The 24,579-nt window shown below is 46.1% G+C and overlaps 1 protein-coding gene across 2 annotated transcripts in view; it reads left to right on the top strand.

Annotated features, from left to right (window-relative positions):
- Positions 1-4,801: 4,801 nt before the first annotated feature.
- The window catches only part of U2SURP (U2 snRNP associated SURP domain containing), a 39,967-nt gene continuing 20,189 nt past the window's right edge, over positions 4,802-24,579 (top strand). Inside the window, exons 1-3 of one of the 2 annotated variants that reach the window (XM_088446265.1) lie at positions 4,802-5,009; positions 20,546-20,589; positions 22,506-22,610. In XM_088446265.1, coding sequence (XP_088302391.1) covers positions 4,884-5,009; positions 20,546-20,589; positions 22,506-22,610 — 275 coding nt within the window. In that variant the 5' untranslated portion in view covers positions 4,802-4,883. The remainder of the gene's footprint in view (positions 5,010-20,545; positions 20,590-22,505; positions 22,611-24,579) is intronic. The other variant, XM_088446266.1, reaches the window with a different exon arrangement.

The raw sequence follows: 24,579 nt of genomic DNA, 5'->3' as shown, positions 1-24,579 counted from the left end.
CAGGAGGAAGAAATGGATCCTTTGGAGGATTCGCACCTGGAAATTTTCTCGCTCCCAGAGGATGACTCTGAGGACACACAAGGTGTTGAAGCCTTAAGCAAGGCAGTACGCCAAGTCTTAAACATCTAGTCCTGACACCTCAGGAGGTTTAAGAAAATGAGGATACACAGTCGTAACTTTCCCCTCCTCTCAACAGCTTGACTAATTACCGACGGCAGCTTGGAAGCGCCTGGATCGGAAGTTCCGAATATCCAGGAGATTATTTTTTGTACACTTTACCATCTGAGGACAGGTCTAATCTCCCATAATATTTACTTCAGTGACAGGATTATCCAAAAAGATTACTATTCTGATTCCTGGATCCACTTCACTCCGGTACGGATTAGATTGTAAACTGGAGCCTACGCTCAAATCAATTTACTTTGCTGGTATTTTCCTGAAACCCATTCTGATGTCCGTCTGTGTAATAAGGCCATAGAAAATTGGGCAGAGCTATTGGCAAATGGCCTTCGCTCAAATATTCCTAGGGCTCATCTCATTTCCCTGGTGGAACACATCATGAAATCAGCAATTTATTTTAGGGAGGCTGCACTAGATGCAGGCCACGATTATTCCAAAAATTCTGCTTCAGCTATTGTTGCATGCGGAGTGCTATGGTTGAGGACCTGGCCTGCCGAATCAAGACATTCAATTGAGGCTCTTTCATTTTCTGGAGAACTTCTATTTGAACCAGAGTTAGATAAAATAATTGCTTTAGCTACAGGAGGTAAGAGTTCCTTCGTACCCTTCTCTGCTTCAGCTCCCAAGCATATTGTTTCCTTCCTTTCGCTTCTTTTGGACCTCCCTTCAGGTTAGAGGGACCAGGGGGTACCCCCCTCCTCCCACAGGTGGAAGATCTCCAGGTCCCTAGTCCTGTGCCTCCCGTTGCCCATGGGCCAAAAGTACTGAAAAAACAACCGCATACGCAGCCACATAGGGGATCCTATAGTGAGCGCTCTCCATTTTTAGAGCATTTGGTTAGACTTGTTCCAATTCTTGTATGTGAAACCTCATTCGGAAGGCTACAAATAAGAATTTCTGGCCTTCCCCCCCCCCCCTGCGTTTTTTTACAGCCAGTCCTCTGGCCTCCCCTCAGCGGTCGGCTTTAAGACAGACAACGAAAGAGCTGGTCATTCCTGTTCCACAGAAACTGAGGTCTCAGGGGTTTTATTCGAACCTCTTTGAAGTTCCTAAGCTTAGTTAGGCCTTTTTTGAATGCTAAATCTCTAAATGTTTGTTTGCAGTTCAAATCATTCAAAATGGAGTCCCTTCACTATCTCTGTATATTCGGGATGCGTATCTACACATTCTCTAGCAACCTCATTAGACTCTATTTTGATTTTCACCGATGTACTCCCCGTTTTCAGTTCAAAGCCCTTTCATTTGGCCTCTCTTCTACATTGGGGAATTTGGGAAAATGATGGCGATAATAGTGGCTCATCTTTTATCTCTCGGGTAACGATCGTCCCTCACCTCAACAACCTCCTTATCAAAGCTCCATCGAGGGACAATCTAAATTTTGACGCATCACACTATTATATCCCACCTGGGGGATTGTGAACTTCAAAAAATCCAATCTCTCTCCGTTCTAAAGACTTTTGTTTATGGGCATGTTGTTTGACACATCCTTGCAGAGGATATTTCTTCCTCAAGACCAGATTCAAGCAATCCAGTCCATGAAGATTGCAGCAATCTTCAGCCCATGATGAAGTTAATTCTCAAGAAGAGGTCAGTATTCATTCATTTGAGTAGGATCCTCTTGGGAAAAATTATTTCTTCCAGCTTTTTAGTTTGGCAGGTTTCACTCCAGGGAGGTTCAGTTGAAGCTACTGTCCCAATGAAATGTCACCTTCGCCTATCATTCAACTCTCCCCTCGGGCACACATTCCCTCCTTTGGTGGCTAAATTCCAACCACTCCAATGCCGGTCTCCCCTTCGTGATCTGAGATTGGACATTAGTAACCAATGATGCCATTCTCGTGCTGGGGTGCAGTGTTCTACAGCATCAATTTCAGGGCCTTTGGTCCCATCAGTTTGCTTTATTGACAGTCAACCTTTTGGAGTTTCGGGACTTTTTTCAACACGTTGGAGGCTCGCCCTCTTCTTCAGGGGTGTCCGGTGAAGGTTAATTCGGACAATGCCACAGCATACATCAATTGCCGGGGTGATACAGAAGCCTCTTTGCGATGAAGGAAGCGGCCCACATTCTTAAGTGGGTAGAGTACCCCATACCAGCCATAGTGGCCGTATTTCTTCCCGGGGTTGAAATTTGGGAAGCAAATTATCTCCGTCTTTAAGGATCTGGTAACCTGATGGGGTCTATCAGATCTCGATCTCATGGCGTCTCTGCTCAACCACAAGGCTTCTCTTTTTTGCTCCCGGACAAGTGATCCGAGAGCGTTGGCAGCAGACGCTCTATCAATTCCGTGGTGGTTTCGTCTGGTCTACATCTTCCCTTCAGTTCCGCTTCTGCCCATGTTTTAAATCGTAGCAAGTGGCAACGAACTTCTGTAATCTTTGTGGATCCGGATTGGCCGCGTCTGTCTTGGTACGGTGTCATTTTTACAGCTTCTAAGGGACGACTCCTGGCCACTTCCACTTCAGTCAGACTGCCTTCAACAAAGACTCTTTGCACACCCAGCCTTGCCTAGGCTTCTTAAATGTTGTGGCTGTTGATGCCTCTTATTTCAAAGACTAAGGGTATCCCAGAAAGGGTCAGTGCCACTATGCAGATTTCAGTTGCACATTCTCATCGTATTAGGCTGGCTTCCGTTGTTTGGTTTGAGCTGCGTGAGTTCCATCCTTCCTCTTCTCTTCTGCCTTCTCCTGCAGGGTTGGATTGGGAGTCTCCGCTTGGGCTCCCTTAAAAGCTATGCTTTAGCCATATTGGTATTCTTTCAGCATTGTTTGGGCTTGATACCTGAGCTGCATACTTTTCTGCAGGAAGTCATTCATCTTCAGCTGCCGTTAAATACTCCCATGTCTCCTTGGGACTTAAACCTTGATTTTTGTTTCTGTAATCAAGGCGATGAAACTGAAATCTCTCTTGGGAAAACTGCTTTCCTTCTGGCAATAGCCGCGGCCAGGAGGGTTTACAAACTCTGAGCCCTTTCTTGCTGCTCTTTCTATGTAGTGTTCCATGTTGGCCAAGCTGTCTTTTTTTTGCCTAAATATTTTCCAAATTTCACATCAACCAGCCTATAGTGTTCCAGTGTTTCCTAGTGCAGATTCCTCAGATATTTCTTCTTTGGATGGGTTTAGAGTCTTATGAGTGTGTATTTCTTGTATCTCTTCCTTATTAAAGACTGACGTCTTGTTTGTGATGTATGACTATCACAAGCGAAGATGGCCTGCTTTGAAGCAAACAATTTCTCGGTGGTTGCGAGCGGTCATCTTCAGGCCTATATTGGTCAAGATCGGCAGGTGCCTCCCATGATTTTGGCTCAATCCAATAGGATCATAGGAGCCTCCTGGGCTGTGCATCACAGGGCCTCTGTTGATCAGCTGTGTTGAGCTGCTATCTGGTCCTCTGTGCATTCCCTTGTAATCTTTTATCAATTCGACATGTTTGTGTCTTTGGAGGCCAGTTTTGGATGCAGGGTGCTATAGGGCTCTTCAGCACCTTCCTGTCCGTGAGGACTGCTATAAGACTTCCCCACTGTAACTCTAGTGTTCCCCAGTGGATGAAGGAGAAAACAGGATTTTGGTACTTACCAGTAAAATACATTTATCCGCTACACTGGACGCCCTCCCTGCGCTGTTATGTTAGTTGCATGTTCTTTGTGTGATTCTGTTATCTGGTTCCTGTGACGTGTTTAGTCACTTTGTTGCAAATTTCCTCCCCTCGGTTTGTGTTGTCTTCTTCTCTACGTCTCTGCTTGGGCCTGATTAAACTTAGCTGAAGTCTGGTGGGGTATAGACGGGGAGGAACCATTTTCAAATCATCTAAAGATTTAAATTGCAAGGCTCCATACCAACTATACCTCAGCATAACTCCAGTGTCCCCATGGAATCTGAGAAATTAGTTTTACTAGTAATGACTAGGGGTGAGCGGGTTCGGTTTTACTCGGATTTACTCGGATCTTTAAACAGCATTTTATTGGCTATCGCCTATCATGTGTTTTGGATAGCCAATATAATAAATCCGAATTTGCGGTAAAGTGGCGATAAGAACCGAGTAAAACCGAGCCTGCACATCCCTAGTAATTACCAAATTCCAGTTTGATCATCATGTTCTGCTACAGCACTTTACTGAACTTTAACCACCATAAAAAGATATAGAGCTATAGCCTGTTTATTGGTATACATTAATTTATTAGGTTTACGCAAACTCTTACATCATATTAATGCCATCAGTGGTGGTTCCTCCCTTTTGACTGTCTTACCATTATACAGTGAAGCTGTTTACTTGTAATGGGGATTGATAGCTTGACGAGCGCTTTCAGAGAATCGTAAGAAAGAAGCAATGTGAAGCACTGGCTGATCCTAGTCCTGTAGGGGGGGGGGGGGGGGAGACACTGTACGGATCAGATTGTACATCCAACCAGAGCTTCAAATACCTCCTGTCATTTGGCTTTCCAATAGTATTTATGAAACTACCTAGTACAAGGGAATTGCTACAGTACGCAAATGGTAAAAGCGCCATGGGAGAGGTCCCGTCAATGTTGGAAAACCTAACGTTAGGAAATTTTTAGACTAATGCTGAATTGTTTTGGATAATAAAAAAATAAAAAAAAATCCTTTCATTTTTATTACAGGAAAAATGGTTATGTCTTTTGAAATGAAGCTAGGGTGGGGAAAAGCGGGTACCTATCCCTCCACACCCAATATATATTCCCCCGTCTATGATGGAGCACACCTTGCCACCCCCTCCATCTGGTCTACCTTTTAATGCTCAGCCAAGAGAGCGTCTCAAGAACCCCAATGCTCCCATGTTACCACCACCAAAAAATAAGGACGATTTTGAGAAGGTAATTAACGAAACTTAGCAATGTTTTCTCATCAGTGGTGTTGGATACATATATATAGATTTATTTTACATACATACCTAAATGATATATTGTATTTCTTCTCACTATTTACTTCCACTATGTACACTTCTAAACATATCCACATGTAGTTTATGCAGGTTAGTACATATGCTTCTGTAGTTGCCCCTTATAATCACAGAATTTTTTCTGTATTTTTCTGTTATATTCAAGTGAAAACAATATTTGTGACTTTCACTGTGTTGGATATTTGTTGCCTGCTTAATGTAGCTTGTCCCATAGCTGGCTGGGAAAATGGTCACACTTTACTGCAGATGTGTTCCCAGGGAGTTGGTTTGCTTCTAGGTTTTGTATTATCCCCAGACATACAGAGCTTGGTTAAAATCCTGATATTTATGTATTACTTTTGGTTTTAAGTTAAGAGCATATTGTTTTTTTAATATTTTTATTAGTTAAAGTATTTGTAGTTAATAAAAATACAAGCACTGTCAAATATTTTATTCATTTAATAATACAGTACCACTTTTCCTGCTGCAGTAGGGGGACACAGTGAGCTATATTTTACCTATGGAAGCAAAGCACTAGAGAGAACCTGACTTGCTCCTCCTCAGTTTTTATGTTGCCCTGCATAGAAGTTGGGTGCATTGCTTTCTGCCTTTGCAGATTTAAAAATATTTGTTTTAATTACTATAATTATTTTGAAGTAGTAAGGATTGTCTGAGCTGTCCTGGACAGTGAGCCAGGGAGGTGTTTCTGCACACCCTCCAGTCACCCCCTCCAATCCAGGGAATCCTCTTTTTTTCTACAGCATCAGTTGTTGGTTCAGGTGTACCCTTTGTGGTGATGAGGGCTTAATCTCTACTGTAGACATATGCAGCATTGCCGATATTCCCATCCTGGTCCCCCTTGTTCTTTCTGGAATTAACAGCAGCAAATAAATGCATACCTGATAAAGGGAAGAAAGGAAGGCTAAATAAAGAAATTCAAAACAGCAACTGCGATAAGTTGCAGACCTCTGTGGAGGCCAAAGCAATTAAGGGTTGTCCCTTAGAGACATACTGGATGATAGGCGCAGAACCAATCTGCTTCTCAACGTATAATGCAGACCTATTGATTTGTAGCCCTTCAGATGCCGTGCCCCCCCCCTTTCACTATAATGGCGGAACGCTATTTTTTATTTAATGATTCAGCCTTAATATAAGGGCTCCACTGTACCTATATTTCTACTTCAGGGTCCATAGGGGGTCCACAGGGTTGACCTTGGGGTATAGGTTGGGAACCAAATCCGGGCACCACGCAGTTAAAGCTTTTAGCTCCCAGGATGCACTTGGGTCCACTCTCCCTATAACCCCGCCCCCCAGCCAGAGGCACCTCAGTTTAAGTTGGTGCCCGGCCGGAGTCGGGTCACCGTTACTGCAGGGGGGCTGCTTAGCAGCCTCTAAGCTTAAAAGAGTTTTGTTTTATTATTTTTTTACTACTCTTCAGAGCGGCAGCATCAGACTGTCCAATGGACGTCTGAGCTGCCGCTCCTACACCCCGCCGGCGCTGCGACGCCAGTACAGATCTGGGGATCGCAGTGGGACCCCAGAGTCTGTACTAGCCGGGCTCTGGAGGAATCCCTGGGCTGCTGCCGGATCGACGGGGACAGGTAAGTCGCGTGGTCACCGCTTGCGGTGACCCGCGTGTACATGCAGCCTTATGCCTCCGGTCTCTGGGGACAGACCGGAGGCGCTAGCGGTGGCGGCGGGCTCCCCCTCCATGGAGGCATACCCCGCGTGTCCACAGCCCACCAGGGATTATAGCGGCAGCGGGAGCCGGCATCCCGGGGGGTTAATTGCTAGCCAGGGGAGGAAGCCTTCCCTGTCTAGCGGCTCCTCCCCTCAGCTCAGCGCGCCTTTCAATAATACAGTCTGGCGTCGCTGAGCTGCTTCCTCCGCGGGCCACGCTTCTTCTGAGGTCTCCAGCGGCCATTTTCTCTCTGTGGTGCTGCAGAACTCTTAGGATGTCAGTGAGCCCAGTCCCCCTGCGTACCTGGCCATTTTGGGTGAGTGTACACAGCGCTATAGCCTTCCCAGACACTGAATCTGGGCAGTTGAATGTAGCGACATTGTGCAGTATATTATATGTCATGCTTATGTATGTATATATATTTTTCTGCATTGTATGTGACTTATGCTAGTGCTGACTGTCTGCTTTTTCTCTCACCTGTCAGTGTATATCTATCCCTTTTCTTTATCTGCCCTAATACAGGTGTACCTGGGGTGGTTCTGAGACCTCACATATATATATTTGTTAATATCTGTGAGGTTTGTCACATACTGTTGCGTGCTGCACGTTGCCATATTTTAGATGGAACTGTGAGTTGCGTACGCTGATAATGGGTTCCTGCAGCTAATCTTAGCGTCAGTCAGGACCGGTATGGCGCTGCTTAATATTTCCGTCAAGATAGTCAGATATATCTGACCAGGAGATTGCACACGATACTGCACCCATTATTGCTATCCTGCAAGTCATAGCCTGCAGGAATTAGTGCGGAGGATTTTAACTCAGAAAGGTTTACGTATGCGGCACCATCTGGTGCCGGGCCCCTTGCACGACCCCCTTAAAGGGCGTTGTTTCTCAGGATCCTCTCCTTTGAGGATCGCCGGGCGGGCCCCATTGTCGTCACTCGCTTGGAGTTACTTCACCATACTGCCCTTTTGAACTCGGGGTATCTCGCAATTTCTTGCAATTTACCCCTGTGTCACAGACTATCGCTCCCTGCCGGGGTTTTTCACAGTACATGAATTACCTCCGATACCACATCGGTCTGTCATTCCCCTTGCAGGGATTACCACAACGGCCACCCTGGTGGATGTCGTTTTATACGAAATACTAATTGGCGTGATATACGCCCTGTGGTTACTGACCAGTGGCTCTGCCGTGAACTGGATGGTATATTCGGCTCTTTCCCTCTCACATGGGGGGGAGCCGATCTCAAGTATTATTATCCCTGCTTTGGGGCTGGTAGCCAGGCTCATTCTGGATATAGAGAATGTCGATCCTGCACCTGTATCATACATCTCCCGTTTTCTGCCCAGCGGGTGGATCTCATAGCGGGAGTCTGGCTGTCCCCAGATACGAGGAGTCACAAAGGCCTCCTGTTTCCCATTCCCTGAGGGTCCTCACAAGTAATGGAAATCCCCTTCTGGGATGGATTTGTATGTTAATCATCGGGTTACAGGCATTAATACGCCTCCCATCCCGGCCTGGACGGATTTTACGGATCCGTAGGTGGTAACTTTGCCTGAAATCAATGTACTCGTTTTCAGGGCCTGTTGCCCGTCCTACCATGGCCATCGCATGGTGATGCTTTTGTGACGTTTTTCCCCTCCAACACGTCTGATGTTCAAATATCTTTTTGCCGCTCACAAAATATGCAGTGGTCATATGTGGGATTACCTCATGGGATGCCGGTCTTCTAACTTTCAGGGTTTCGGCGGCATCTGTATCCGCCGCAGTACCCTATGGCTGCGTTATGGGAAAGCAGAGGTGCACACTCCTTCCAGGGGGAAGTTCTTGTTTGGTCCTGACCTTGACAAGATCGTTGCATCATTGGCAGTATCACTAATGGGGAGATACCGTCTTTAGCTACTCCCACTACATTCGGACTAACTCTGTTAAGTCTTTTTGTCCTCAGGGTCAGCCTAAAGGCCTGTTTTTTCCTAGGCTGTCGGCCTCCACGGGGGCCACCATATCCAGTACCGAGCAGTCCTGGACTTCCGGACGACCCTGTTTCTACACCTGAGGATATACCCTCAGCCTGACGGGACAGGTCTACATCTGGGGAATTTCCAGAGTGAGGTACTGATTCTCAACGGCCTCTCATTGCTCATGCAGCCTCCTCACAGGCATTGGTACACGGGCCCTTCTTCAGAACTGATCAGGGCCTTACAATCCCAGAAAGCTATACAGTCTTTGTGGTAAGCAGAGCTATTTCGGCCAACCTCACTATCTCAGTGAGGGACTGGTTGTTCTACTTTCTTTTTGGGGCGGTGACCGACTGGTCCTCCTTTGCCTATACTCTGTCTCAAATCCCTGAATCAGATTCCAACGGTGCCTTGACTCAGGTGGAATCGTCCATGCTCCATCATCCGATGTTTGGAACCTGGGGATTTTATGGTATATCCGAGTATTCAGGATACGTACCTACGGGTACATACAGAGCCCTCTCATCAGCATGGGTTCAGGTTTGCTGTGCCACAGCAACACTTGTAAGTTTCGGGCTCTGCCTTTTGGGGCTGTCCTCAACTCCACCGGGGTTTACCAGCTTTATGGATTTTCTGACAGTTCACCTGTTCAGTGTATCCGAATGCTCCTTTCTCTGGACGGTCTCCTACTTTTAGCAGGATCACCAAGGTACTTTACCGCCAGGTCAGGATAACCGGGGCTTCTTCTCGTCACAGAAAAGTCCTCCCTGCATCCCTCACAGGGTTTTCTTCATCTGGGAGCACTGCTGGATTCTCAGAATCTGAGAATTTTTCTGGCGTAAGACAAGATCTCCACTCTTCAACTTCGAGGGTGCGGATATCTACGCAGTCGACATATGTCATTACTCTTTGTGATGCGCGGTCTACCAGAGTGTCTACCTTTTGGTAGGGTGGAATGTGCTCAGTTCCATTCCAGGCCTTGCCATAATTGACTCCCCTCCAGATGGATCGAGTTTTTTCCATCGGATCACTGTTCGAACGATGATACTTTCTACGGAGGCGAGTTGGTCTCTGTCCGGGTGGCTATGGCCATCTCGTCCAGGGTGTTCTTTGCTAAAGACAGTGTCTGGTCCGCATTCATTTCGGGGCAGTTGGACGTCTGTCGCTTCTGCCCTGCCACTTACCTTGTTGATACTTTAAGCTGTCTTGGACTTTCACTCTGGCCTAACCCATTTGTCACGGTTAACCTGAATAGGTTCAGTCCGACAGTGTCACAACAGTGGCTTCCATCTAGGCAACACTGGTAGTTGGGTGGCAATGTTAGGAATGTCACCCATTCTGACATAGTCCAAGGGTCTTCTCCTGGCCAACTCTGCGGTGTTTATTCCCGGAGCTCTCCATTGGGAAGCGGGCTTCCTCAGCCGTCACGGCGTGCATCCCGGGGACTAGTCTCTTCTCCAAGAGAGGTTTCAACTCCTGGTGAGCAGAGGGGGCCTCCCTGAGGGGATTGATCCCCATGGCCTTCTGACTCGATCACACATTACCGGTGTTACAGTCCAGCTCTAGGAGTACTGAAGCTACCTTCAGTGACTCTTTGTCAGTGAAGTGGTCCTTCCACTTTGTGTACCTGTGTCCTCCGGTCTCCCTTCTTCCTCGAGGTCTTCGGAAGTTTAATTCGAGACGGAGGGGCTTTCCTTCTGGGGGCTCCAGGTCGTCCCAGACATCACTGGTACTAAGATTTTCGGAGTCTCCTCCTCGATGCTCCGTTCCTACTGCTTCACTATCTGGACCTGTTGTCTCAGGGTCCTTGTTTTTCCCTGGATCTGGATCGCTTGTCTTTAACTGCGCCCCTACTGTGGTCCTCGGGCTTCCCTGGCTCTGTCTTCATTGAGATGTTTAGAGCAGATAGGCCAGACTTTGCTGGGATCTGCCACGGACTGTGGCATACATAATTCTTATGGTATCGTACCTGTCGATACGATCCTCCGGTGTCCAGGATTTCCAGATATTCTGGCATTCCTTCCAGCTGGCTTGGGTTTCACCCTTGGCCTGGCCTTCCTGACAGTGCGGATCTCTACACTGTCGGTATGGTTAAGATATGGAATTGCTCCGCTCTGGTATCCAGTTCATCCTTTGGAGTGTTTTCTGGATTATGTCTCCACTTATCCTCCCTAGGGACTCCTGGGGAGTTAGTAGTGGTTCTTTGTTCCCTCCGGGGACAGTCCATGGAACCGCTGGTTGTGATAGCCATTACATGGTCTATTGTTTAAGCTCTCTCTCTCTCTCTCTCTCAGGGTGTTTAAATCAACCAGGAGAGTGTCTGAATGGGGAGCGTTCTCATGTGGCTCCCTCTTCTGGAGGGCATCATGTCAGGGTGTGAGTTGCTCTCGCCCTGTGTTTCTTCTTAAAGTGGTTTTTAGGTTCCATATTATTCTGGAACTTATGGTATGGCCATTCAGTTCCCAGTCCTCTCGGCTGTTGTGGCCTCATGGACTGTGGTCCGGCCTCTTTGGCTTTATGTGATCCGTTCAAGTTCCTTATGGTAAGCGGACTCCTTATTGGTGGTCTGCGGTTTCTGGTTTTAACAGGAAACGATGGCCGGCCTATAATGAAATGTTGACTGGATGGCCTCGTATGTCTTCCTCAGGGGCCTACCCATGGGTGGGCATTTCTGTCGTTGAGGCTTGTTTTTTTCTCGGGCCGTGTAACCCTCGTGGGCGGCTCGTCGTGGCGCCTCGGCTGTTTTGCCTTACTAGGTGTCCACGTGGTCTTCTGTCCATACCTTTTTAAGGTTCTAGGCATTGGTTTCCTTTGCCTCTCAGGATGCTTCCTTTTTGGCGACGGATTCTCCTCTCAGCACAGGAGCGTCCCCACCCTTGGTTGAACTGCTTTGGGACATCCCCAAGGTCAACCCTGTGGACCCCCTATGGACCCTGAAGTAGAAAACAAGAGATATGGTAAGAACTTACCTTTGTTATCTCTGTTTCTACGAAGTCCATAGGGTCCACAGGGCGCCCGCCCTGACGCACCTGGCTTCATATGGGCTGTGTTACTGGTCACCGGCTTCCCGTCTCCTTTTCTGTGAGTATGGTTCTAGAGTGTTCCAGTTTTCTCTCTCTTTTTCTCTCCTCCTCCGGCCTTTGGCTACTTACAATCTGAGGTGCCTCTGGCTGGGGGGCGGGGTTATAGGGAGAGTGGACCCAAGTGCATCCTGGGAGCTAAAAGCTTTAACTGCGTGGTGCCCGGATTTGGTTCCCAACCTATACCCCAAGGTCAACCCTGTGGACCCTATGGACTTCGTAGAAACAGAGATAACAAAGGTAAGTTCTTACCATATCTCTTGTTATCTCAGTGGCATCCGTCCCAGAGACTGCTCTGCTTGTTACCCAATTCAAGTTTGTCTAAGAACTATTGGGAAAGGTTAAGGGCTGACTGTAGCCTGCTTGCTTGCCAAAGGACATCTTATTTCCCTGTTAAACTCTTTGGATGAGTCTGATTGTCATTTCTTTGCCCAAAAGAGGAAGGTAAAACGTGTGTCACCCAAACAATTCAGTATGCCCATGGGATGTGAGGAGTTTCAGCCTTTTTCACAACAGTGTTATTCTTGGCCCCTAACAGTCAGAACTACAGATGCTCAAATTGGTTGTTTTTTGTTGCAGGGTTTTTCTTTTTTTCATACTTTATTTTTATTTGGTAAACCAGACAATAGCAGTTACAACATGTACAAGGCAAAGGTTTACACACACACACAGGCTTTTTTGTCACAGGGGTAAGAGGTAACTAGGTAGAAGGGACATGAAAGAGAAAAAATATTGTAGAGTGAATGGTAAAATATCCTCCTTGAGTCAGTCAGAGAACAAACAGAAGAGGCTAAGTATACGTGGGATCAGAGGGGAATGAGAGACAGGCTTTTTCTTTTATTGAGAACTGCAAACGGTATTTGCAGTTTCATTTATTTAAAAAAAAAAAAAATTCTATATATATATAATTTTTTTTTTTTAAATAATTTTAACACAAACATGGAACATTAACGTGAGCCATAAATCTTGTCCCTATGGACCTCCGAATTTCATATTCGAATCTGGTTTGTTTTTTTTGTTTTTTTTTTAGTGGGTTTTACCACAAATGTTCAGAGAAATCTTACTGAATTTCAAACCAGTTCTAAACTTTTTGCATTTCTATTCAGTAATTACAAAACCAGGCACTATGCTCCTTGTTAAAAAGAAATTACAGCACTTGCTCACTAGTGTCAGTGTCCCGGCTTGCGGGATGATTTTCCTTCACTATGCTGTAGAGTAGATGGTCTCCTTCACAATCCGTTTTACAGATCAATTTCCTTGAAGCATTAAGCTGGCCCCGGGACATTGCTCAATGCCAAGGTAATTAGTGCCCAGACAAACAATGCCACAGCAGAGGCTTATCTGAAATATCAATGAAGCACTTACAGTTCAAAAGCCGTGAAAGCATCCTGCTTTTTGTCCTGTCACGGCAACCTACATTCCTAGGGTGAACAACTGAGAAGTTGGAGTACCTGAGTCATCAAATTAATGGACCCTTCATTCTGAATTTTGATGCCCAGAAAAAGAGCTGTTGATGATGTAACTTAATCACAATCAGCATCTATGACCTTTTAGTTTTTAAATTTATCTACTTCTCTTGATTCTTTGCTTAATGCAACATAAAAAGTGGCCAATTTGCGGCCACTTTTTTTTTTTATATATATATTTAATACAGATGAACCTGACCATTATCTTTAACCATGGCTGCTGAAGCCATGATTCTTAAGTAGGGCCGTGCTGGACCCATTATCATGGTTCATTGTCTGTTTTTTTGGTTTCATAGTACTAAGAGCACAGTTTTTTTTCAACCTGAAGTGTTCTATATGTCTCATTTGCTTCTTTGCATCCAAAGGTCTGACTGTGGATGAGTCCTAATAAGTTGCACGTTTTTTCCCTGTCAGTGTATCGGTATCTGTGCTGTTTCCAAATTTATTTGTACATGGAGTGTGTCATGTTCGGCCAATCCTTCCTTTCTCCTCTATTTCGGTTCCTCTGTTTTTCTCACCTGGAACATGACCTCTCATGTTTCTGAGATGTGTTTTTTTGTAACCTTTGTTCTCCATACAATATCTTCCATGAAAACCATGGAGTTATGTTACAGAACCCCCTTCCAAGCTAAAGTGGTCTCTGGTTTTAAGATTCCTCACTTTAAAATGCACTCCTTAAATGCAGGATTTTTATAATTGCCACTTAATCCCTTACACCAAGGCTTTAGCAGGACATAGAGCAATCTAATGAAATGTGCTTTTCTACTTCAGGGTCCATAGGGGGTCCACAGGGTTGACCTTGGGGTATAGGTTGGGAACCAAATCCGGGCACCACGCAGTTAAAGCTTTTAGCTCCCAGGATGCACTTGGGTCCACTCTCCCTGTAACCCCACCCCCCAGCCAGAGGCACCTCAGTTTAAGTTGGTGCCCGGCCGGAGTCGGGTCACCGTTACTGCAGGGGGGCTGCTTAGCAGCCCCTAAGCTTAAAAGAGTTTTATTTTATTATTTTTTACTACTCTTCAGAGCGGCAGCATCAGACTGTCCAATGGACGTCTAAGCTGCCGCTCCTACACCCCACCGGCGCTGCGACGCCAGTACAGATCTGGGGATCGCAGCGGGACCCCAGAGTCTGTACTAGCCGGGCTCTGGAGGAATCCCTGGGCTGGTGCCGGATCGACGGGGACAGGTAAGTCGCGTGGTCACCGCTTGCGGTGATCCACGTGTGAATATGCAGCCTTATGCCTCCGGTCTCTGGGGACAGACCGGAGGCGCTAGCGGTGGCGGCGGGCTCCCCCTCCATGGAGGCATACCCCGCGTGTCCACTAGCCCACCAGGGATTATAGCGGCAGCGGGAGCCGGCATCCCGGGGGGTTAATTGCTAGCCAGGGGAGGAAGCCTTCCCTGTCTAGCGGCTCCTCCCCTCAGCTCAGCGCGCCTTTCAATACTACAGTCTGGCGTCGCTGAGCTGCTTCCTCCGCGGGCCACGCTTCTTCTGAGGTCTCCAGTGGCCATTTTCTCTCTGTGGTGCTGCAGAACTCTTAGGATGTCAGTGAGCCCAGTCCCCCTGCGTACCTGGCCATTTGGGTGAGTGTACACAGCGCTATAGCCTTCCCAGACACTGAATCTGGGCAGTTGAATGTAGCGACATTGTGCAGTATATTATATGTCATGCAAATGTATGTATATATATATATGTCTGCATTGTATGTGACTTTTGCTAGTGCTGACTGTCTGCTTTTTCTCTCACCTGTCAGTGTATATCTATCCCTTTTCTTTATCTGCCCTAATACAGGTGTACCTGGGGTGGTTCTGAGACCTCACATATATATATTTGTTAATATCTGTGAGGTTTGTCACATACTGTTGCGTGCTGCACGTTGCCATATTTTAGATGGAACTGTGAGTTGCATACGCTGATAATGGGTCCCTGCAGCTAATCTTAGCGTCAGTCAGGACCGGTATGGCGCTGCTTAATATTTCCGTCAAGATAGTCAGATATATCTGACCAGGAGATTGCACACGATACTGCACCCATTATTGCGATCCTGCAAGTCATAGCCTGCAGGAATTAGTGCGGAGGATTTTAACTCAGAAAGGTTTATGTATGCGGCACCATCTGGTGCGGGGCCCCTTGCACGACCCCCTTAAAGGGCGGTTTATTTCTCAGGATCCTCTCCTTTGAGGATCGCCGGGCGGGCCCCATTGTCGTCACTCGCTTGGAGTTACTTCACCATACTGCCCTTTTGAACTCGGGGTATCTCGCAATTTCTTGCAATTTACCCCTGTGCAACAGACTGTCGCTCCCCGCCGGGGTTTTTCACAGTACATGAATTACCTCCGATACCACATCGGTCTGTCATTCCCCTTGCAGGGATTACCACAACGGCCACCCTGGTGGATGTTGTTTTATAGAAATACTAATTGGCGTGATATATGCCCTGTGGTTACTGACCAGTGGCTCTGCCGTGAACTGGATGGTATATTCGGCTCTTTCCCTCTCACATGGGGGGAGCCGATTTCAAGTATTATTATCCCTGCTTTGGGGCTGGTAGCCAGGTTCATTCTGGATATAGAGAATGTCGATCCTGCACCCGTATCATACATCTCCCGTTTTCTGCCCAGCGGGTGGATCTCATAGCGGGAGTCTGGCTGTCGCCAGATACGAGGAGTCACAAAGGCCTCCTGTTTCCCATTCCCTGAGGGTCCTCACAAGTAATGGAAATCCCCTTCTGGGATGGATTTGTATGTTAATCATCGGGTTACAGGCATTAATACGCCTCCCATCCCGGCCTGGACGGATTTTACGGATCCGTAGGTGGTAACTTTGCCTGAAATCAATGTACTCGTTTTCAGGGCCTGTTGCCCGTCCTACCATGGCCATCGCATGGTGATGCTTTTGTGACGTTTTTCCCCTCCAACACGTCCTGAGGTTCAAATATCTTTTGCCGCTCACATAAAATATGCAGTGGTCATATGTGGGATTACCTCATGGGATGCCGGTCTTCTAACTTTCAGGGTTTCGGCGGCGTCTGTATCCGCCGCAGTACCCTATGGCTGCGTTATGGGAAAGCAGAGGTGCACACTCCTTCCATGGGGAAGATCTTGTTTGGTCCTGACCTTGACAAGATCGTTGCATCATTGGCAGTATCACTAATGGGGAGATACCGTCTTTAGCTACTCCCACTACATTCGGACTAACTCTGTTAAGTCTTTTTGTCCTCAGGGTCAGCCTAAAGGCCTGTTTTTTCCTAGGCTGGGGGCCACCATATCCAGTACCGAGCAGTCCTGGACTTCCGGACGACCCTGTTTCTACACCTGAGGATATACCCTCAGCCTGACGGGACAGGTCTACATCTGGGGAATTTCCAGAGTGAGGTACTCTCATTGCTCAGGCAGCCTCCTCACAGGCATTGTTACATGGGCCCTTCTTCAGACCTGATCAGGGCCTTACAATCCCAGAAAGCTATACAGTCTTTGTGGTAAGCAGAGCTATTTCGGCCAACCTGACTATCTCAGTGAGGGACTGGTTGTTCTACTTTCTTTCTGGGGCGGTGACCGACTGGTCCTCATTTGCCTATACTCTGTCTCAAATCCCTGAATCAGATTCCAACGGTGCCTGGACTCAGGTGGAATCGTCCATGCTCCATCATCCGACGTTTGGAACCTGGGGATTTTAGGGTATATCTGAGTATTCAGGATACGTACCTACGGGTACGTACAGAGCCATCTCATCAGCAGGGGTTCAGGTTTGCTGTGCCACAGCAACACTTGTAAGTTTCGGGCTCTGCCTTTTGGGACTGTCCTCAACTCCACCGGGGTTTACCAGCCTTATGGATTTTCTGACAGTTCACCTGTTCAGGGTATCCGAATGCTCCTTTCTCTGGACGGTCTCCTGCTTTTAGCAGGATCACCAAGGTACTTTACCGCCAGGTCAGGATAACCGTGGCTTCTTCTCGGCACAGATAGTTAGTCAACGGAGAAAAAGTCCTCCCTACATCCCTCACAGGGTTTTCTTCATCTGGGAGCACTGCTGGATTCTCAGACTCTGAGAATTTTTCTGGCGTAAGACAAGATCTCCACTCTTCAACTTGGAGTGTGCGGATATCTACGCATTCGACATATGTCATTACTCTTTGTGATGCGCGGTCTACCAGAGTGTCTACCTTTTGGTAGGGTGGAATGTGCTCAGTTCCATTCCAGACCTTGCCATAATTGACTCCCCTCCAGATGGATCGAGTTTTTCCCATCGGATCGATGTTCGAACGATGATACTTTCTCCAGAGGCGAGTTGGTCTCTGTCCGGGTGGCTATGGCCATCTCGTCCAGGGTGTTCTTTGCTACAGACAGTGTCTGGTCCGCATTCGTTTCGGGGCAGTTGGACGTCTGTCGTTTCTGTCCTGCCACTTAACTTGTTGATACTTTAGGCTGTCTTGGACCTTCACTCTGGCCTAACCCATATGTCACGGTAAACCTGAATAGGTTCAGTCCGACAGTGTCACAACAGTGACTTCCATCTAGGCAACACTGGTAGTTGGGTGGCAATGTCAGGTATGTCATCCATTCTGGCATAGTCCAAGGGTCTTCTCCTGGCCAACTCTGCAGTGTTTATTCCCGGAGCTCTCCATTGGGAAGCGGGCTTCCTCAGCTGTTGCGACGTGCATCCCGGGGACTAGTCTCTTCTCCAAGAGAGGTTTCAACTCCTGGTGAGCAGAGGGGGCCTCCCTGAGGGGATTGATCCTCATGGCCTTCTGACTTGATCACACATTACCGGTGTTACAGTCCAGCTCCAGGAGTACTGAAGCTACCTTCAGTGACTCTTTGTCAGTGAAGTGGTCCTTCCACTTTGTGTACCTGTGTCCTCCGGTCTCCCTTCTTCCTCGAGGTCTTCGGAAGTTTAATTCGAGACGGAGGGGCTTTCCTTCTGGGGGCTCCAGTTCGTCCCAGACATCACTGGTACTGAGATTTTCGGAGTCTCCTCATCGATACTCCGTTCCTACTGCTTCACTATCTGGACCTGTTGTCTCAGGGTCCTTGTTTTTCCCTGGACCTGGATCGTTTGTCTTTGACTGCGCCCCTACTGTGGTCCTAGGGCTTCCCTGGCTCTGTCTTCATTGAGATGTTTAGAGCAGATAGGCCAGACTTTGCTGGGATCTGCCACGGACTGTGGCACACATAATTCTTATGGTATCGTACCTGTCGATACGATCCTCCGGTGTCCAGGATTTTCAGATATTCTGGCATTCCTTCCGGCTGGCTTGGGTTTCACCCTTGGCCTGGCCTTCCTGACAGTGCGGATCTCTACACTGTCGGTATGGTTAAGATATGGAATTGCTCCGCTCTGGTATCCAGTTCATCCTTTGGAGTGTTTTCTGGATTATGCCTCCACTTGTCCTCCCTAGGGACTCCTGGGGAGTTAATAGTGGTTCTTTGTTCCGTCCGGGGACAGTTAATGGAACTGCTGGTTGTGATAGCCATTACATGGTCTATTGTTTAAGCTCTCGCTCTCTCATGGTGTTTAAATCAACCAGGAGAGTGTCTGAATTGGGAGCGTTCTCATGTGGCTCCCTCTTCTGGAGGGCATCATGTCAGGGTGTGAGTTGCTCTCGCCCTGTATTTCTTCTTAGAGTGGTTTTTAGGTTCCATATTATTCTGGAACTTATGGTACGGCCATTCAGTCCCCAGTCTTCTCGGCTGGTGTGGCCTCATTGACTGTGGTCCGGCCTCTTTGGCTTTATATGATCCGTTCAAGTTCCTTATGGTAATCGGACTCCTTATTGGTGGTCTGCGGTTTCTGGTTTTCACAGGAAACGATGGCCGGCCTATAATGAAATGTTGGCTGGATGGCCTCGTATGTCTTCCTCAGGGGCCTACCCATAGGTAGGCATTTCTGTCGTTGAGGCTTGTTTTTTCTCGGGTCATGTAACCCTCGTGGGCGGCTCGTTGTGGCGCCTCGGCTGTTTTGCCTTACTAGGTGTCCACGTGGTCTTCTGTCCAAACCTTTTTTTAAGGTTCTAGGCATTGGTTTCCTTTGCCTCTCAGGATGCTTCCTTTTTGGCGACGGATTCTCCTCTCAGCACAGGAGCGTCCCCACCCTTGGTTGAACTGCTTTGGGACATCCCCAAGGTCAACCCTGTGGACCCCCTATGGACCCTGAAGTAGAAAACAAGAGATATGGTAAGAACTTACCTTTGTTATCTCTGTTTCTGCGAAGTCCATAGGGTCCACAGGGCGCCCGCCCTGACGCACCTGGCTTCATATGGGCTGTGTTACTGGTCACCGGTTTCCCGTCTCCTTTTCTGTGAGTATGGTTCTAGAGTGTTCCAGTTTTCTCTCTCTTTTTCTCTCCTCCTCCGGCCTTTGGCTACTTACAAACTGAGGTGCCTCTGGCTGGGGGGTGGGGTTATAGGGAGAGTGGACCCAAGTGCATCCTGGGAGCTAAAAGCTTTAACTGCGTGGTGCCCGGATTTGGTTCCCAACCTATACCCCAAGGTCAACCCTGTGGACCCTATGGACTTCGTAGAAACAGAGATAACAAAGGTAAGTTCTTACCATATCTCTTGTTTTTATTGTGTTGTAAATCAGTGTGGGTGGCACAGTGAAAATTATTTGGGTAAGGGTAGGGTCTTTTCCTCTGCTCCACCACCTGTTTCCTCAGCGTAAAGGACTTAACAGTAAGTACAAACTCCCCTTATTAACTAATGATTCTAGTAATAACCATTTGATATTTTCTCTTAAAAAGACAGTTCAGGGAAGGATATAGCTGTGTTAACGAAACCGTTTAGTTCCAGCTGTAATACATGCGCTCTTGCTGCTAATCTAACACATTTACCTTGGCCATCACTGTCCGTGAAGCCATGTTTTCTTTGCCCCAAAGCAATCCTGTTTTAGCCAAGCTCTGTATGTGTTTCTAGCTGTGATCTTTTTTTTTGCCCATCACTGCTGAGGTGAAGGTCCCCACAAGCATGTTAGACATGACAGTTGTCCAAAAATACATTGGAGCAGAGACTGTTGCCCCATAGTAGTATTTGTAATGTCATTCCCTTTTCAGTTTCCAGTGTAGTACCTATTTGCTGCCTTAATGTGTGTAATGTCAGGGCGTTCCAGCTTTCACCCACCTTGTGGGCACATTCTTTGTATCATGATAGTATGACTTTGAAGAAGTGCCTGCAAAAAATTGTACTAGATGTTTAGTGTTTAAATGAATATGTATATTTTTTTGCTTGTTACTTGTTAACAATACTCACATATTCTATGTTTATTATCTGATGTGACTTCATATACAGACTCTGTCGCAAGCCATAGTCAAAGTGGTTATCCCAACAGAAAGGTACATTTTTTTTTCTTTATTATTACTCATTTGACTTTAGAAAATATCCCCTCAGAATTACAATCATTGGTTGGTGGTCTTGAGGAGGGCGATTGGTACTTCACTGAGCAACAGTTTATTTTTGGCCGTCAGTTATTACTACTCTGCGCAGTACATGTTTTAACTAGTGCTAACTAGCTGTTGGTTACTTTTATGGGGATTAAGCGTTTCTTGAATACAGTTATAATTAAAGCAAGTTTGCATCGAATATGTTCTTCAGGCTTCAGTTCTAGTAATTCTTCATTTTAGGATTTTTTAAATATTATTTCTACATCCCTTTACTTTTTTGCGCTAATGTTTTAAACTCTGTTATATGCATTTTTCCTTATAGTACTTCAACTAATCTCCATATGTAAATTATAGACTGTAGCTTGATGTGTTCTTGGAAAACCTAATGTAATGTTAGGCCACAGTTGGTCAAAACTAGGTCAGAGTGGCACATATACACTCTTGCTCAGTGAAGTGCAGTCTTCTCTTCAAGATGAAAAATACAACCTCACTTAAATTAATCACTCAAATTCCCATTGACCTTTGACATTGGCCTTGGTGAGCAACACCACAGCTGAACTGTCTGCGGCAGCGGGGGACCAGGAAAACATCCAGGGAAGGATTGGGAAAGTATTTTGACCAGACATTGGTACGATCGACTCCAATAAATGTGGTTGTTGTTATAATTAAAGCATTTGACATAACTTTTGGCCAAAACTTAGCTTCCACTATTATAATTGTAATTTATAGCACTCTTGAGACTTATCCATTTGTACTACACTATTTTTCCCCTTGCAAATGTAATTTCCCTTTAAAGAGATAACGTGAGTTAGACCATGATGCAGATCTGTAGGGAAGCATATAAGTTAGTGTGGAAGAAAAAAGTCAAAGCATAAAATGGCCTCTTGTTTTCTGTATTGGTGCTCCACTGGAAATTTACCAGATTAAAGTATGCACCAATGTGCTGTATATGTGCTCCTTTATTCATAGTTGGTAATTGCTCTTTTTTTTTTTGGATATATACATATATAATATTTTATTTTAAGTAGGCATACATTCCTTTATAATATGCTTTGATAGCCCTATTTCTGTTTACTGTTTGTTTTTGACACTTAATCGGGAATCTTAGTTAATCCCCTTCTTTTCTGTTGAAAACTCTCATCTGTGGGTCTTAGCCTGTAAATGGAAACAATAAATAAATAATTGTTATATGTATGGAAGCTAATATCCTTCTGTCACTGAAGAACTTGAGTGCATTTTTTTTTTTTTTTTTATATTCCATTTTGGTTTTGAGTGATGCATTTTTTGGCCTTGTTCAGAGCCAGTATTAGAGTAGTATTAATTGGCATTGTACATAAAACCACTAAGGAGCAATAAAGGGTTATTGAGACCTCCGATCCCAACAGTATCTTGAATAGTGACAGAAGGATTTTGCTTATGCGTTTCTTCTCCATCTTTCATGGGATACTTTAATATAAAACGTTCTTTTGAAAAGTGAGCAATAGTACTTCTAATTAAACACTCTTGGTTTCATGGTATCCATTTAGCATGGTATTTTCACATACAAAATATATAGTTGCCTCAAACATTTGTGTTCTATGACCCTATAGTTAGAAACTTCACTTTAAGCCATGATATAACTTTTCTGTGATAGCCAAGAGGTTATACTGTTTTCCATGCTTCAGTGGGACTGATCCTTTAGCTGCTGTAAAACCTCACTGGTCTAACTTGCACTACACAGCCTGTTCACCACTGCATTTACACACACTCATATCCTTCATTTTGATGTAGAATTGCAGTGTCGCTAGTAACCAGTATAGAAATTAGGTGGAGTGCAACTAGTAGGTAGGGTGTGAATACATTTTTCTTTAACTGTGCTGTCGTTGTAGGAATTTACTCGCTCTGATACATCGCATGATCGAATTTGTGGTGCGTGAAGGGCCAATGTTTGAAGCTATGATCATGAGCAGAGAAATCAACAACCCAATGTTCAGGTACAGATTTTCTCTCTCTTTACCTATAAGTCTGTCTCACAGTGCCACAAAAATTGCTGCCTTTTAAACTCTGTATTTCTCCATTAATAGTTTTTTGTAAATTGGTATGTGTGAGGATATTTAGCTTCTTTTGCATGAGTGTGGGAGATATTTGAAACCCTGGGATATAGAGGACCTGACTGCAGCTTGGCAACTTCTGAATTTGTCTCCAAATGTTGTAGCCCTTCCCCCTCTATACTCCTCTGACCTTCTGCAAACTGTTTCACGAACTGCCTACTGGAGATAGGTGCTCCCTTTAATGTCTGCCAATAGTGTTTAATTTTTCTTTCGAAAATTACTTTATTTTATGTACTTCTACTGGTATCTCCTTAGTTGCTTTTGCAGTGGGATGCATGGAGCAGGCTTAAGGGGGACTGTGGGTGGTAATAGTCTTCCTGCTCCCTCCATGTCACGGTCTCTGTAAGTAGTATGTAGAAGGTCTATAAGCTGCGGTAGTCTTCTCTCTACATCTGTGAGTATTTGAGTGCCTTGTCTGGGGATATTTTCCTCTTTCCTATGTCGTCTTCATATACCCTTGGAGCAGATGCAGATGTCCCCTCTGTCTTCCGTCAACTTATATCTGAGAAGGCGAATGCGTGTAGGAGGTTTTAAGGCTTATACCAGATGCCGGGCCAAAATTCCTTGTACCAAGTTGGGGTCAGATGCCCCATTTACAGCATGCTAGGCAAAGGACCAGCGTTCAATCACGCACATGTAGGGGCCCCCACTGAAACAGCAGAGCCAGTCTTCGAAGAATCTTTGGCCTAGGTTATTGCAGTGCTTTACGCAGCTCGTCCTTCTTTCCAGGGAGCCGAGCAGGGATGATCTCATTCACCACCATAGTGCTTATGACCAGGGTTTCTGGTCCTCTATCCTGCTTCGATGATCTCTTGATAAAGGCCCCCTTCTCAGAGATGCTCCTCTCTCATGTACAGCTAACCCATGAAGAGCTGATCTCTTATGACTGGATTGTAAATTTTAAAAAATTAAATCTATCCTTACAGAGGATCGATCTTCCTCTGGACAAAATCTTGGCTCTCTAGTTGTTAATATGACTGGTTCTCAAGAAACTGATGATTTCAGTCCATCTGTGCATGTACCTCCTGGGGAAACTTCTCTCCTCGTTCTATGCAGGTTTTACTCCTGGGATCTTCAATTTGACCTGCTCTCCAAGTGGGACGAGTCTCGGGGCGGGGTCACCCAGTCACCATTTGGAAATGGCTGTTGGTAACCACGGACGCCAGTCTAAGAGGCTGGGGCGCTGTGGTCCTCCAGTCTTAGTTTCTCTGGTCTCAACTGAAAGCGATGCTATCCATAAATATCCTTGAACTCATGACTATCCTCAAGGCTCTATTGGCAGCGCAACCGCTTATGCGGATACTCCCCGTAAAGATCCAATCAGACAATGCCACGGTGGTGGCGTATATTAATCACCAAGGGGGCACGAAGAGTCCATTGGCATGGCAAATGACGGCTCACATTTTCTGGTAGGCAGAAAAGCACGTCGCAGTCAATTCAACCATGTTCATTCTGGGGATGGACATATGGGATGCATATTACCTCAGTAGTGAGGATCTTCATTCCGGTGAGTGGTCACTACACACGGATGTTTTCCAGGCTCTGGTAGTGAAATGGGGAAAGGCAATCTTATGTCATCTCGTCTCAACCACAAGGTTTCTCTTTATTGTTCAAGAACAAGGGACCCCATAGTTCTGGCAGCAGGTGCTTTATCTTTACTGTGGCCTTTTCGCTTGATTTATCGGTTTCCCCCTTTTCCGCTGCTCCTTCTAGTTTTCATACGCATCGAACAAGAGCAGTCAACAGTAATTCTGGTGGCTCCAGATTGACCACTTTGGGCGTGGTACTACGTTCTTTTAGAACTTTTAATAGACACCCTGTGACCTCTTTTACTTCACCCAAATCTACTTCG

The sequence above is a fragment of the Taudactylus pleione genome, unplaced genomic scaffold (assembly GCF_031769625.1).
Source record: "Taudactylus pleione unplaced genomic scaffold, aTauple2 ptg000395l, whole genome shotgun sequence".
NCBI classification, from domain to species: domain Eukaryota; kingdom Metazoa; phylum Chordata; class Amphibia; order Anura; family Myobatrachidae; genus Taudactylus; species Taudactylus pleione.
This window is presented reverse-complemented; position numbering and strand designations above follow the sequence as displayed.